Source organism: Microchirus variegatus, assembly GCF_963457635.1.
Source record: "Microchirus variegatus genome assembly, chromosome: 17".
NCBI classification, from domain to species: domain Eukaryota; kingdom Metazoa; phylum Chordata; class Actinopteri; order Pleuronectiformes; family Soleidae; genus Microchirus; species Microchirus variegatus.
In genome coordinates, this window is record NC_139818.1 from 18653531 (window position 1) to 18670301 (window position 16771).

Here is a 16771-nt window from a genome sequence, read left to right on the forward strand (position 1 = left end):
CACCTGTTTTCAGGTATTGTAAACGCATATATCCACAACAAAGTCATTATTTGAATGCATGTCGAGCTGTTTTCCACAGAATGTGACACAGTCACAGGTCTGGTCCTTGTCCTTGGTTGGCACGGCGTGCTACGTGACGTGTTCAGCGATGAACTGGTTGGTCTTGCACGTTCGGTCACACAATCGACTACAAGCCTCTTTTGTGAACCTGAGCTGGAGGAGACAATGAGGAGCAGGAGGCCAGGATAGCCTAGAGGAAACAGAGGAATCACTCCTTTTTCTTTCTTTTTTTTAAAATGATTTTATTTTAAGTAGTAAAATGTCAGTAATGTTCAAGTATGTTGTCGAGGCTCAAACGGTACGATGACAATAATTCATTAATGGGAGCAGCGTCGCATTACCGCCAACATTAACACCAGGTGACATGACAAAAGAACAGGACACTGTAATCTGAGAACTGGATCTCGCTTGCCGCTTGCACACAAGGGAGAGCTTAAAAACGTTTGCACTCTTTGTTTGCTCTTTTCTGTCATTTGCGTGGTAGTTTCCATCATTTAAGTCTATTAAATGATCAAAAACATTACATAATACCGAGCATATCATGCTTTTCGATTAGATGGGCTCAAGCTATGATCAATAGCTTGCGTAGTAGTTGAAAATAAAACATTAATGCCAGTTAACACACAATAACACAAAAGTTTCTCACTCAATGAGTTTATCTACACATTTTGGTCCTGATGTCCTGCAGCACTCCCAAGAGGTTTTATTTTGTTTGTTTACAAAAAAAACTGTCTGTTCTAATAAAGATAATTATTATGAATCTTATTATTAATAATAATAAAGATATATTACAAAGTAATAGTAAATATTATATCCATCGTATATTCACCTAATTTCAAATGGAGCCACATGCTAAGGAGTCACACTCCTTATTTGTTTGCACATACTTGAGCTTATTCTGATCAATGCAATCTCAGAAATCACATGCAAAAACATTTAAAGGCACATGGATCACACGTTTCTCCTCAAAGCAGCAGTTTTTACTCCGTAAATACCACCGTGTCCCCACAGAGTCCCAACCTCAGTGCAATCGATAAACAATTAAAAAGTCCGTTTCATTCTTGAAGCTCCAGCTTGCCGTCTCTGACCCTCCACCTCCATCGTCGACACGTGTCGGGAGCAGGAACAAAGCGGAACCACACACAAGACTCTTTGATTTCCTGGTCAAAGGACACCATCTTCCGGTCCAGCGTCTCTAAAGTGAAGGCTTTCCCAGAAATCTGAAGGACGGATTTACTTATTATTAGTGATCCTGATACTAATGTCCTGGATTGAATTTCCACAGAAAAAACAGTTTCTCACCTGTTCGCTAATCCCGACAGCGACGTGGCCGACTTTGACCTGCCGATGTTCACGGATCCTCAGACACTCGCCGTGGACGTTCTCGATCCAGATGTCCACACCTGTGAGAGGCACAACGCCAATATGCAGTGAAGGGAAAACCCCTCACAAATTTGATAAGAACGTATTATTCCCGCCATCTTACCCTGAAAACAGTGCAAGTGGGGCTTATTCTCTGAGGCCGTCCACTCCAAGTGTCCGTCTGTGTGACTGTTGCAGGAGGAGAAGACTCCAGAGCTCAGATCATCAGATGAATGGTCAGAGTCCTTAAAAAATAGACACTAACAATTACTATTTAGATAATCGATTTGAAGCTTTGTTTTCATCATTAAAACAAGATTTATGATCGTTTTAGCTTCTTAAATGTGAACATTTTCTTTGCTCCACAAAACAAAGAAATCATGAAAAACTGAATCATTTTGGTTTGTGGACAAAACAAGACGTTCGAGAACATCGTCATTTCCAGGTTTGACAAACACTGATCAACGTTTTTTTAGCATTTTCTGACATTTTATGGACCAAACGATTCTGAAAATAATCGCTAGCTCTACTAATGAGTAGAATATTTCTTAATTTCTTAATCTACCTTCTCTGAGGCATCTATCTGTGATGTTTCCGAGCAGCTGAAACAGGACGGGGGGTCGTCTCGAGGTTCAGGGGACGGGGTCTGGATCATCGTACCTATAGGTACATCTAGTGAGAGACAACATTTTTATGTTAGTACCAACATTTCCACTTCTTAATCACCTATACCTACTTTTTTTGTGTTGTTTTTTAACTGCAAGTTCCATATTCAAATGAATTCCTACGATAAATCTGTGAATCTGAGTGTTAGGCCATTGTCAGACCACGTATCAGGCGTCTATTGTGTGATAAACGCTTTTGCCTTTGAGTCTCTCACCATCTCGGAGGTACTCCAGCTCTGCCTCTGATCCCCAAGGACTGTCACTCGTCTGGCCCTTTTGCAGCAAAGGGAAAAGGCCTCTGAGAGCGCGGTGATACTCTGTGGACACAGAAGAAGAATCCCACTCTTTTTCTTCCTCCTCCTCCTCCCCGTCTTCCTGTCCCTCCTCTTCCCAGTCCCCCTCATAGTCCCTGTCAGTTTTCAGCCACTTCTCCTGGAGAAATTCCTCCTCTCCCATGTACATATCGACGTCTGAGTCAGACTCCGTGTCCCAGTCTTTTTCAGCGTAGTCGTCTCGCAGCGACTTCGGTTGCGAGTCCCACTCCATCCTGAAGGAGTCCACCTCTACCTCAGAGATAAGGTCAGATTCTCCATCGTCTCTGTCATTGCCGTCCTCCTCCTCCACTGCTGTAGTTCTCCAGGGGCTCACCCAGTGCATTGTGGGTGCTGAGGCAGCAGCCGATGGTTTATTTGGGGTTTTCCCTGAGGATGATGTGTCTTCTGAGGACGTCTTCGTGCCACGATGCAGAATCTCACGGGCGGTTTTCATGGACCAGGGGTTCAGTCCTCCAACTGTGGAGACCAACAGGCTCATTTGAAACATACATCGATTACGTGATCAACAGGAAATGAACTGCTTTGATATCCGAGTAGGTATCTGGACCACAACGAGAAACACCGGTTTCATATTTACCAGTGTGAAGGATTTAAATGTACTTGTACCACTGACTGTGTGAGGCTGCGGTAACCTGCTCTGAGGGCCTGCGTGGTTTTCCTCCTGAGCTCCCTGGCAGATGCTCGTCTGTGCGGCTCCTTCTGGAGTCCAGCCCTGAAGACTTTGGCTGTGAAGTTGTTGCAGGTGGAGGGCACCTCCCACAGAGGCGGAGGCTCATTGACGATCTGCGATGACGTTATGTGAAAGAAGCGGGGTTGAGTGGTTCAGTCTGATTTGCTGAAATACTCCAAAAAAAAAAAGACGATTCAGTTTTACCTGGAGACACAGTGGATGGGAATAGTAACGTATCCACGGGTGACAGCCGTTGAGCATGTGCAGTAGCATACAACAGCTGCTCCACACATCCGCCTTGGCACAGAGTTGATCCCCTCGAGCCACCTCTGGGGCCATGTGGGTCTGTGTGCCCGGGAAGGCCATCCCTACATGGACAGACAATGAATTAAAGGACTCATATTATACCCTATTTCTCCAAGTTAACCTAGTTCCCTGGTGTCCTAATGGTCAAAAATACCTTAAGGATGAAGCACCATAACAGTTCAATCACTCTGCCAAAACAGCCCTGTTCAGAACGGTCGCTTTTGAGTGCCTGTCTCTTTAAATGCAAATGAGACACAGGAAACTACGTTAGCGTGACTGAGGCTCCGGCAGCTAACAGCAGTTAGCATTTGGAAAAGCCTTTATTTGCCGACTGTAGCCGGCACATTGCTGTCATATATAAAATGTAAATCCTCTGAGGCTGGAAGTTTGTGTGGAACTCTGTGCTGCACTGTGCAGCCAAGAATAGAACACTTCACCGAATTCTGCTCCTCCGGATACTATTGCCCTCGCCTGCACTCTAGTGTTTTTTAGGGACAAAGCGGAGCTCCGCGAGACAACAATTCCAGGAATGTCTCATTGTGACGTAGCAATGAGCGCAGAAGTCAACATCGCGTGCTTTATCTCCTGTAGTTATACTGAGGCGGACCACAAAAACATGCCACTTTGCTTACTCATAGGGCCTCCAGAGTCATAAATATAAGTATTACAATGATTAAAAAGTTGATTTTGCATCATATGTCCCCTTTTAAGTAAGTGTTTTTTCTGTGTGCAAACTTTATGAGATCCAACTATGATTGACTGGTTGACTGAAAGATGCTAATTGCAAAATTACAGACAAAAACAACCAACCGCCCTCGATCACTTTTCTGTCACAGCGCTCTGCAGGAGTTCAGTCAGGCACGGAGAGCTGATTTATCGCACCATTCACGTCCACGTCTATTCTCATTAATCTGGGGGAGTTTATATAAACACACTCTCGTGGATTCTGTTCTGCTGACTCACACGGCAGCAGCGGCTACTGTTAGCTCGTAACTCACTCCTCCAGCAAACTTAATCAGGTTTTGTTTCCCAGAGCATCACGTGATCACGAGGTATATGATGTTGCATACACAGTCATTTAAGTTGATGTGTGAGTAAAAACAGAATGAAAATAGAATAACATTGCGTACAACAACTCAACTCTGGTTGTGTGTGTGACTTTTGGAAAGTGTCATTTTTATTATTATTGTTATAATCATTGAATTGAAGTACCATTATAATTAACAGTGGCTGCATAATACAACATCCACCAATGAGAGGGACCCACAGGAGCAGATATAAGATTTTACAAGACCAGGAATGCTTATTTGTGTCAATAAAAAACTGGGTTTATGATGACATTTTACCAAACGTGTTTGTTTATTTGTTCTCTCGTCTCAAAGTTATATTTGCATGACCATTTGTAACTAAATTTTTAAAGTGAATGAGTGCACTGGTGAAACTTTCAGAACGGACTCACCCCTGAATGCCTTGGTGCTCTGTCCACTGTCGTCCAGCGTCTGTGAGAGACCAAAGTCACAGAGGAATGTGTCTCTGCAGTCTGCAGACAGCAGCACATTGTCAACTGGAATAAAAGCAACACACAGGATTGGGAGAGACAGCTTGTTTTCATTTTTGGTTTCTCATTATGGAAGAGTTGACTGAGAGATCAGGAGCCTGTCACAGGCTGTCAGAGTGATGGGCACACAGTGGGAACAAAAGCCTCTGCAGCATTACACTTGCCCCAACTCTCATGCTCCCTCTCTCATCTTGAGGTGACACAAGGTGAAGTCTCCAAAAATAAAACACATGAACATCTTAACGCGATGCGACGGTTTAATTTGTGGTTGTCAGATGGGCCAATGTTGCTCTCGGAGAAAAGCGGAAGCCGCTTCTGTTCAATCCTCTGTACGGGAGGGATTACTGAGGCTTTAGGGGTGAGGTGTCAGTTTAGGATTAGGTACCGTCACCCAGGATGTTTGCTGACAGCAGAACCTTTAGATAGATAGCTTGTACAGTATGTGCTGCTGATATATATCAAACCCACTGTTCATATAAGGGAGGGTGGAGCAGCGATGAGTTATCACAACAAACTTTACAAGTTAAAGTTGGATCAAGTTTGTTTAGTGGAAAAAAAACATCATCCAATCCAGAATGTATGTATCATACTGAAAAGCACTTCAAGCATCAGCAACATTGACATAATAACCTAAAACACCTTATAACTGGACTATATACTAAGAGTTATCTGAATGTTCTTAATGAGAATGAAAAAGTTGTGTTCAGCACATTGACACCTACTCTTGTACTGGATATTTATACTGTTATAGAGAAACTTCAAGTTTAATGTCCCATATTGGCACTTTTAATAGAAAAGAATTCAGATGTAATAAAAACTATATTTTCCATAAGGTTGGACAAGACTGACTAGGTTGTGTTCAGGACAACAATGACTCCTAGCATAGGACAAATCAGACATTTTTACTGTAAATTTTTAGATAAATTTCAATTTAAATGGCCCATATTAGCAGACAATATGATATTTCTGAGAGATATAGAGCATATGTGATGCTATACAAAAGGATCACTGAAAAAACCCAACATTTTTTGTTCTTATTACATCTCAAAGTTGATTTTTATTCGATTTATTCGATTAAAAAGTGCCAACATGGGACTTTTAACTTGACATTTTCTCACAAACGGTACATCACTAATGTCTGATTTACGCTATGCTAGTAGTCATAGATGTCCTGAACACAACCTAGTAATTTGTGTCCAAAACATATGGAAAATGTAGTTTTTATTGCATTACAAAGTTGATAATTATTAAGAATAAAAGTGCCAATATGGGACTTTTAACTTGACATTTTCTCAAAAACTGTTCATCAATAATGTCTGATTTACACTATGCTAATAGTCATAGATGTCCTGAACACAACCTAGTCATTTGTGTCCAAAACATATGGAAAATGTATGTGACGTTTAATTTGAACTCTTTTTATACATTTGCTCAAAATCCAGTTATTAGGTTTCTCAGTGTTTTATTTTGAAAACCGGATGTCAGGCATCAGATCATTTGAAAAGGCATGAATGTAAAAAATACCTTTGACGTCCAAGTGAAGGACTCGTTTGTGGTGCAGGTGTTCTAACGCCCCCAGTGTCTGATGAAGGTAGTGCAGGGACAGATCCTCGGGCAGTGAGTTCATCTCTTTGAGGAGCTGAGCCAAACAAGCTGCAAAAGGTTTGGAAACTGAACTTAGTCAAGAAGCTTCACATTGTTATTATGAGAGAGCTTTAGCTGGGTGTTTATATTATTTTCACCTGGTTTTAAATCCATGAAGAGCACGACGTTGAGCCCCTCCCTCACGGCCCCAAAGAGCTCGACGACTCGAGAAGAGTTCAGAGCGCTCCACGTGCTCACCTCCTCGCCGCTGAAGTGAATGAGCGGAATCTGAGATGATTGGGACACGACATGCTTTTAACTCAATCCTCATTTTTAGGGAAATCGAGAACAGAACATTTGTTTTTTTTATTCCAAAGCGTTTGGGTGTTGGTGCGTATATCTGGATTTCACAGAATGACTCACTCACACTCTCCCTCTCGCTCTTGGCTTACCCTCTTGGCAGCGCATTCAAATCCAGTCCTTTTGTCCCGAACACAGAACACGTCACCGTATGAGCCGTTCTGTATGTGCTGAAGAATGCAGTATTCTTCTCCCTCCCTGTACTGACAACTGCTGGGCTGAAGTTGCTGGAAGACAGAAGAGAGTCAAAAAGACAAAGTCAGTGATGTCCAGTCGAGGCAAATACCCACTGTGACGGAAAAGCATCTTAGTAATTGTTTAAAAATGAACTTTTACACTTTAAAAACCTTCACTAATTTATTATTTATTGTCTGTTCCATACAGAACCATGAATGTTGACAATCAAGTCAACATATACTTTGACTTTAACTTCTAAGTGGTTTTTAGATTGATTTTACATCAGAAGGGTGTCTGGAGAACTGTAGAACCCTGCTCCCTACTTCATCTCATTAACACTTCTTATTTTCACCTATTCATTCACTCACAAAAAGGCCGAACCTCAGGTCAAGAGGACCGTCTTTGTGGAGGTCTGGGTCCAGACTGGATCCAGACTGGATCTAGTGTAATAAGGTACTTATTAGATATTCAGAGATATCCAGAGATAGCCCAAGATAATCTCGAGATATAGCCCAAGATATCTAGAGATATAGCCCGAGATATCCAGAGATGTATCCCAAGATATCCAGAGATATATCCCAAGATATCCAGAGATACATCCCAAGATATCCAGAGATATATCCCAAGATATCCAGAGAGATATTCCGAGATATATCATAAGATATCAAGTGAGATATCCAGAGAGATATCCAGAGAGATAGCCAGAGATATCCAGAGAGATAGCCAGAGATATCCAGATATGTATCCCAAGATATCCAGAGATATAGCCCGAGATATCCAGAGATGTATCCCAAGATATCCAGAGATATAGCCCAAGATATCCCAAGATATCCAGAGAGATATCCAGAGATATATTCCGAGATATATCCAGAGATATCCAGAGATATCCAGAGATGTATCCCAAGATATTCCAAGATATCCAGAGATATCAAGTGAGATATCCAGAGATATCCACAGAGATATCCAGAGATATAGCCAGAGATATATCCAGGAGATACATGCTCCTGTTTTGTTTACGCTTCTCATTAGACATTTAAATGATGCTGTAGGGTTTTTTGTTGTTGTTGTGACGACTGCTCATCAGATAAGATGTCAGATATGTGTCCTTCACAACATCTTGACCTTCTGATTCTCCCAACTTCAGGCGTGAGACATTTACCAGAAATGAAGTGCAGTGTTCGGTTTAAATTCGAAACCAGTATAAGTAAACAACAACGTCTTACTTGATGAAATATGAGTCCCTCCGTGAGTGGGACACTGCGTCTCCAGTCGTTCAGATTGTATTTGATCAAATCTTCAAAGAAAGGCGAAACAAAACTCTTGGGCATCCGCGTCACTCTGCCTCTTAGTTCCTCCAAAATCACGTCCTGCTGGGATGTGTTCACCGTGCTGGAGGTGCTGCTGGAGTCTGAGAGTCCCTGCAGGCTTTCAACGCATCCACTAGAGTCAGAATCCCACTCAGCGGGACTGGAGATGAACCCAGACACGTGCATCAAGTGCAGGGTTGAATTTGACGCCATTTTGGCCTCATCTCCAAACTTCTCTGGTGCTTGTGTGTCGTCATCCTCTGAGTCACTATCATAAGTGCACACAGACTCAGAGTCCTGCTCAGGACCACAGTCAGAGTCCGAGCCTCCTCTGTCCTCGGGGCTGGATGTGTTGGACCTGTACTGGTCGTCTGATGGCGACACTTCCTCTAATGTTCCGACGCAGCAGCTGCACGACACCGAGTCAGTGAACTGAGGAGGAGGCGGGATGATCTCCGCCACCGACGACGCCGACGCCGACGCCGTGTCTGTGCCTAACGACTTCAGCCAGTCGATCTCCTGCACCCACAGGCCGCAGATCACGGGAGGTCGCTCCCCGTCCTCCTGGGTCGTCTGCCTCGTCGCTCGGGCTTTCCTGCGCTGTTTCCTCTGCAGGTGGTAGTGCGGGAGTTTGGCGGCCTCCTCCAAGTCGTCCTCGTCCTCCGTGTCGCTGACGAAGGCCGACTCCTGACTGACAGACCTGCACATGAGGAGATGAAGAAGTGGAACATGAGCTCAACTGTCAGTACAAAACTCACATATCTGTACTTTACTTTGTTATTTACATTTCGGGCAACTCTTACTTTTACTCGACTACATTTCCTTGAACTGTCTTTTTTTACTCGTTACTACCAAACAAAATCAGAAGAAGAAGAGTTGGTCACGGTCTGTCTTTATATAGAGCTTTTCTAGTCTACACATATAGACGAGCAGAGCCAGGAATTGAACCCACAACCTTCCAGTTGAAAGCCTTTATATCAGAAAATGACTTTTGATACTTAAGTACAGTAAATGCCATATACTTTAAGACTTTTACCTAAAGGGTGGTTTCGTCCATTTTTTTCCCCATGTCAAATGAAGAATAAACTTAAAATCATTATGATGCTGCTGTTTGTTTAATTTGACCTAATTTCACAATTTAAAAAAATATATATATATTTATTTAAAAAAAAAAAAAAAATCTGTTACTTGTGCAGGGCTTTTATTTTCTTTGAAGGAAGTGATGTCGACATTTTGTGAAATGTATTTATTATTTCCTTTCCTTAACCCCAACCTCCTCTGTTGTTGTAAGACTCAGATCCACTGTCTGATGATCCAATAACACATTTATCTCTGGAAATGAGTACACAAATATTATTAAATATGATATATTTTTTGGGGGGGGTGAAGTGTTCCTTTAAGTAATATTATAAAAGGTGACTTCAACTCGAAGTAAATGTCTGGTAAGATGCTTGTACTTTTACTCAAGTATCCCCTTTTTAGGTGCTTTATACGAGACCGCTTAAGTACACCACTGACGCTGACCGTATACGGTGTGCGGCTGAATCGATCTCACGTTACTGATCCTTCATTCATTATTTAGATCACTTTTGTCCTCACTATTCCTTATAGTTAAACGTCCAGTGAGCAACATTAAGGAGACTCTATTGTTAGAAATGTAATATAAATAAATATGTGAGTGTAAAATCACTTTGAAATAAAAAGTAGGTCAAGTTTTTGTGGGTTCCACCATCTTGTATCGTAAGTCAAAGCATGCAGCTTGTTTGCTGTAGTAATTATTATTATTATTTGTATTGTACCTTTCATACAAGGATATATATATATATTTATGCAATATATAATTGGATAATATATATGCAATATATATTATTTATTTATTGTTATTATTTTAATTTCACGTTATTTTAACACTTGTTTTATATTTCACTTTTTACGTTCCTTTTGAGATCTTATCTTATATTGTTATTGTTATTTTTGTACTTTGCTATTATTATTGTAATTTGGCAATTTTGGAGCAACCTGGAACAAGCATTTCCTTCAGGATTAATAAAAAAAGTTCTATCTTATCTTATCTTATAAAAGGAAAATAAATACAACAATAGAACACAATACGGGGTGGAATGAAAAGGAAAAGTCTAAAGTAAAAAAGAAACAAAATGAAACTTGAAAAATAAACAAAAAAATGCAAATAAAACACAACACAGGGTGGAATAAGAAGGAGCTAGTTAAAGGCTGGAGTAAAAAGACAAGTTTTAAGTCTTCTTTTACAAATATCTAGTGAGCTGACTTCCCTGATATAAGGATAAAACTAAATATGTTACTATATTATCTAATGAAAAATAGCTTTTTTTCCCTATTGTGGTGTAATTGTTAAAAATTAGAACACCATCAGTGTTAGATGTTCTGATGTTCTCTGGTGGTTTAACAGGAGCAGCTGATTAATGACAGTTTTGGAATGAGCTATTCATAAATAAATGACTATCAGCGTATAAGGATTGTGTATTTTTCAAGGTACCTGAGCTTTTTGAGCTGTTGAGATCTGGAGAAGGGACACTGTGTGCCGGTGGGACTGAACTCCTGAAAGTCCTCTCCTGAGAGAGTGAAATAAGATTGAAATACTGATTAAAACTTTGTCCTCAATTCTTGTTTAATAAAGTCTCTAATAACAGAAGTCTTACTTTCAGCCTGTGCGACTATAGAGACACAGGGGTTTCCCTCAGACACGTCATGTCCGCCCTCCGTGACCACGTGTTTGGCCGTGCCGTGCTGCATGGCCCGGCTCAGGTGAGGGGCCATGGCTTGGACCAGCGACTCCTTTTCCTCCTCACGTCCGTCGTCGCCGTTTTCCTCTTTGCCGAGAAACGAGAGCTCGGAGCCTCCGGCCACGATAATGAACGGAGTGTTGGAGTTGAACACCCGAGGTATGGCCATTTTCTCTCGTCGGAGTCGGCGTGCGTCCGCTTTGTGAGAACTGAGACGATACACACAGAAAAGATCAAAAACACAAAAGTAACGTGAGACAAAGCTGTTGTATCAGTGATTTTAAAATCTGACATCATTTCTTTTAACTCAGGAACATCCAGGGACTATAGAAGACATTTTACATCCAGAATCTGTCAAAACAGTCTTCAAATGCCAATGTTTTCATGTTAAATATGGCATTTTTGTGTTAGAAAATATAATAATATAATAAAAGTATGTCACGAGTTTTGCATGCGTTTAAACTGAAACCAAGGAGACAAAAAAGGAAGGAAGTTCCTTTTGAGGGAAGGAACAACCACAGCAGAGTGAGACTTTGAACCTCTGGAGGTCAGCAAAGACAAGGCTCTCCGGTTAAAGCACTGTATGGATAGCTTTATATAAAACCAGGCGCTTTTCCACACTGACAGACATGTATTAGATAAAAGTCAATCATTGTGTTCTTTCTTAGTGTTTACTTAGAAAAGTAAACTTCCTCAAGACAGTAACTTTCTAAAAAGAAATAGCCAGAGAGCCGCTGAACCAATTAAGCGTGTATTATTTACAAGTTATAAAGAAGAGGACATCCAAATAGCTCCAGGATGGGTAAAGGCTAACAAATGCTAGAAAATAAACACCAAATATCTTAACTGTCAATTCAACAACAAATGACCTCGAGGAGAAAACTGAATCAAAAATAACAAGAATACCTGTAAATACCCACGTTTTTACTGGGCTTTTAAAACATTTCAGTTATTGATGTTATTTGTATAGTAATAAATAATTGAAAATCTATCAATTCAATCTATTTGTTCAAATCTTTTTTTTTTAATAACAAAAACTCAGGTTTTCACACATTACCACAGCCTAACCTGTTTCCAACTATAGCCTCCACCACATTTCATAGAAATCGGTTCAGTATTTGCTGGATAAAGCTGTTGGGATCTTTGACAGAGGTGATAAATAATTTATCTCTATCTCTGTCTCTCTCTCTCTCACACACACACACACACACACACACACACTGGTTTCCATGACTTCAGAGGACATTTCATTGACTTGCATTCAATTTCCTTTAATTTAACCTTAACTATATGCTAATCCTGACCCAACCTAACCTTAACTTAAAACAAACTTAAAATGAAGTAATTTACATTCTGGGGGACTTGATTTGTGTCCCCATAATGTGACCGTGTTAAACAGATTTAGGTCCCCACAACATAAGGAATACCAGGCACACACACATACATCACTCCAGTGTAACTTTCTTAATTAACTTAAGTTAAATTGCTCTATAAAACACACATGAATTCAGCTCTGCTGTTGACACAGCACATTTGTGACCGACGGCCGGGTTTTTTTTCTAATCTAATGGGATGGCATTTGCTGGTATTTTGCTGCGGGCCCGCCGGGGCGTGAATGAACGGACACCAACACCGAGAGCCCGGCAAAGGTGAGTATAAATAGCACGCGGAGAGAGAAGCGTCGGCATGCTTTCCACTGGGCCGGCCCAGCTGTCCGAGTCTCTCTTCCCTCGCCATGTTGACTGTGATACAGTGAGGGATCAAAACAGAGTCACTCCCCACATGGAGAGTACAGTAAACCACTGAGCGTTACCTGGGTATACAGTATAGATCCACACCTGACCTTTAACCTCAGAGCTATTAGTAAGCCTGCTGTCACTCAGGTATCACTATATTCCGGATGACTTGTTGTAAACTTGCTGTGTTTTAAAGAAAAAAACACCTGTGAGCTTCACAGAAGACAACTCCTCTCCCAACTCTGTGGCCTCGAAGTGGAAACGACAATAAAAATCACAGTACAGCTTGAAGCTCTTGTTTCACCTGAATCTCTGCACCGAACCATGACCTCGACAACTTTAATTATCATATTGATTCTCCGCACACACTATCAACTCTTAAAAGATGAAGAAAAAACATTTTTAAACAAAGACAAGTGTCTAAAAATAAGAAACGATGCCCCTAAAGCTACTGTATGTAGCTTAAATTGACCATATGTAGCTTAAAGGGTACTGTATGCAGCTTAAAGCTAACGTATGTAGCTTAAAGGTTACTGTATGTAGCTTAAAGCTACTGTATGGCGCTTAAAGTGTACTGTATGTAGCTTAAAGCTACCGTATGTATCTTAAAGGGTACCGTATGTAGCTTAAAGTTACTGTAAGTAGCATAAGGAGGTTCTGTATGTAGCTTAAAGTGTACTGTATGTAGCTTAAAGTGTAATGTATGTAGCTTAAAGGGTACTGTATGTAGCCTAATGGGTACCGTATGTAGCTTAAAGTTACTGTATGTAGCTTAAAGGGTACTGTATGTAGCCTAATGGGTACCGTATGTAGCTTAAAGTTACTGTATGTAGCTTAAAGGGTACTGTCTGTAGCTTAACGTGTACTGTATGTAGATTAAAGGGTACTGTATGTAGCTTAAAGTGTAATGTATGTAGCTTAAAGGGTACTGTATGGTGCTTAATGGGTACCGTATGTAGCTTAAAGTTACTGTATGTAGCTTAACGTGTACAGTATGTAGCTTAAAGTGTACTGTATGTAGCTTAAAGGGTACTGTATGTAGCTTAAAGTGTACTGTATGTAGCTTAACAGGTACTGTATGCAGCGTAAAGTTACCGTATGCAGCTTAAAGGGTACTGTATGTAGCTTAAAGCTACTTGCTTTAGCTGAATCTCTGCACCAAGCGAGCACATTACCTCACAAGGAGAATCAGGTGTGTGTCCTCCCTCCTGTCCCAGGTTCAGGTTCAGGTGAGAGCCAGTGATCCTGATGAGAAGAAGGAAGAAGAAGGAAGAAGAAGAAGTGGTCTGTTCCTTACACTCTCTATCTTTCATTGTGTGTGTGAGAGTGTGTTTGGCTTGTGTTGTGTGTATATCAGTGTCCAAACCTACCGGCTTTCTGCCCCCACATGCAGCCTTTGCTGATTGGCGTGTGACCATGTGTGTGTGTGTGAGTTATGATCTCTGCCTCCTCCTCCTCCTCCTCCCACCACCCACACACACACATACCAGTGTCCAAAAGCGTTGGATGGACAGTATAGATGTCCTCTGTGACACTCTGGGTGTCTCGTCTCTGAAAGATCTTTTAGCTCCTTGAAGGTTTTTATTTATTTATTTATTATAAAATTAAAACAAACAAACGCACAGGTGTCAAACTCGAGGCCCGCGGGGCCACATGCGGCCCACCGTGCAGTTATATTCGGCCCCACGAGATGATATGTCTTTGATCAACACCACACTTATCAAGTTACCTCGCCAGTAAAAATAAATAAAAACAAACTAAATGTGGACTTTGAAAACACAGGGTCGGAGGAGTTGACTCCCTCTCTTTTAGCTTTATACATCTAGTTAGAATTATTCAGTATATATTAATATTATTCAGCCTGTGATACAGTAATATATAGAAATAAAAATAATATGTGACTGATGCAGCTACAGTGATAGTTTTACACACTCAAGATGAAATATTAAATAAAATATTTAAGATTATGTACAGAAGCCACATCATTGTACAAGTATAGTTTTTTTTAAAAAGTGCAATACTTATCTTAGAAATGAAGTGAATTACAAGTCAAAAAGTACTAATACATCGAAATTGTAGTTGAATGAAAGTAGGAGTCGTTTCCGGAGTGAAAACTTTTGTCCGGGGCTCCGTAGATCTACACGATTTCCTTTAAATCACATTAGTAAGATACTTTATTTTTAATCTAAGATTTACGATCAAAGGTACTTGATATTCTAACGACTACAGCACATAACTGTGCCATAAATACAACTGTGTGTGTTAAGTCACATTATATCAATAATTATAACAATAGTGATAATTTAGCATTATGAAGCCGATTTAGACATAAACAAGGGGCTGTTTTAGTGCATTATTGACACATTTAATGTTTTAACCAGTAATATTTAGCAGAAAGTGTCAAAGTTTTCACGATTCAGGCAATTTGTCATAAATTAACTTCATCAGCCGACACATCTGTTGTCCCACATATACAGTAGACATGACCGGAATCTGTCCTGTGGGAATTAACAAAATACCAGAGGAGGGAGTGAGTGTGTGTGTGTGTGTGTGTGTGTGTGTGTGTGTGTGTGTGTGTGTGTGTGTGTGTGTTGTAAATTGGGTGAGGGTCTCTCTCCCTGGCAACATCTGAATGGGATCAGCGATGGACCAATAGTGAGTCTGAGGGAGGAAAAGTTTAGTCTCGCGTCAATGATGGGGCTGTTTTGTCACTCGGGTCCTTCGCTGCTGTTGATGGGTGAACTCCGCTAAACATAGACCCGACAAGCCTCAGCGAGGCTGCAAGCACTTCTTCACATCTCATTCACGTCTAAAAATATTGAGAAATCAGCACCGTTGTGGAAAAAACGCCTCCTGGCACCAATTTGTACCAGCAACCGATTGTTTGCCGTCATTTTTGAGGGGCCAAAATTGAGTTCCGCTGAATTTCCCCGAAACTTGGTGGGAAGATGTTATAGCCCAAAACGAACAAAAAAGTTGATCGGAACCATGGCCGCAACTCAACAGGAAGTCAGCCATTTTGAATTTTGTCGTCCATTTTTCCCCTCTATAGGTTTTGCGGCTCCAAATGAATTATATTTTTGGTATATTTATATATATCTTAAGTTCCTATTTATCCCTTCAAACTCAGTAATAAGTTGAAGGATGATTTGTTGCAGACATTTTGAATTTTTCCTAAACCGGAAACTTGAATTTCACGTTCAGCTTTTCCAAACAAATTCAAAAAAAAATGTCTTTAAAGATTTGTTATTGGGGAATGATGTTAGTTTGGCCGCTAGATAATACTGACGAATGTAAACAACATACATTATGGTTCTATTACAGGTTGTTTTTTTTATATTTTATAGACCGATCATATGCTTATATGTCAAATTTTGATATGTATAGATTATCTACTCTCTAATCCTTTAGCATTTACACCCATCACAGTCAAACCAGTAGCCAGTCATGAGACATATTTATTTTTGAATTATTCAAGCAATGTCATGGAGAAAAACTGAACCTTCAAAATAAGTTTCAATTCACACCATTATTATTATTTTTTAATCAACTCTTTAAAAAAAAAAAACAGGCCACAGTCAACAATGAGGCTGCCCCCCCACACACACACACACACACACACACACACACACACACACAGCAGAGGCCTCTGTGTGACCTAATTTTTGAGCTTTGCTTCCCTTTGTTTTCCACTCGAGCAGAAGAGCCTCCAATGTGTGTGTGTGTGTGGTTTATTTTAGCCACTAGAGGGCAGATGATGTAACAAAGCTCAGCTTTCAGGTTGGCACTGCTGCCCGAGCTGACAGGAAAGTGGGACACACACTAACACGCCAACTGTCCCGTTTACTCCGGTCGTCATAACAATTTTCTGATGACGAGGACGAAGGAG

General features: G+C 40.8%; 1 protein-coding gene across 1 annotated transcript; it reads right to left on the minus strand.

Moving 5' to 3' along the window:
- Window positions 1-349: 349 nt before the first annotated feature.
- On the minus strand, window positions 350-14193 carry map3k14b (mitogen-activated protein kinase kinase kinase 14b). The gene is made up of 15 exons (XM_083904339.1): window positions 14058-14193; window positions 11063-11355; window positions 10900-10975; window positions 8301-9084; window positions 6993-7127; window positions 6699-6828; window positions 6481-6609; window positions 4858-4962; window positions 3297-3460; window positions 3055-3205; window positions 2303-2878; window positions 1988-2094; window positions 1547-1667; window positions 1363-1463; window positions 350-1280 (listed from the first exon to the last, which is right to left on the minus strand). The coding sequence occupies exons 2-15, from the start codon at window positions 11313-11315 to the stop codon at window positions 1116-1118; spliced, it is 2997 nt and encodes a 998-aa protein (XP_083760465.1). The 5' UTR covers window positions 11316-11355; window positions 14058-14193; the 3' UTR covers window positions 350-1115.
- Between the last annotated feature and the right edge of the window lie 2578 nt (window positions 14194-16771).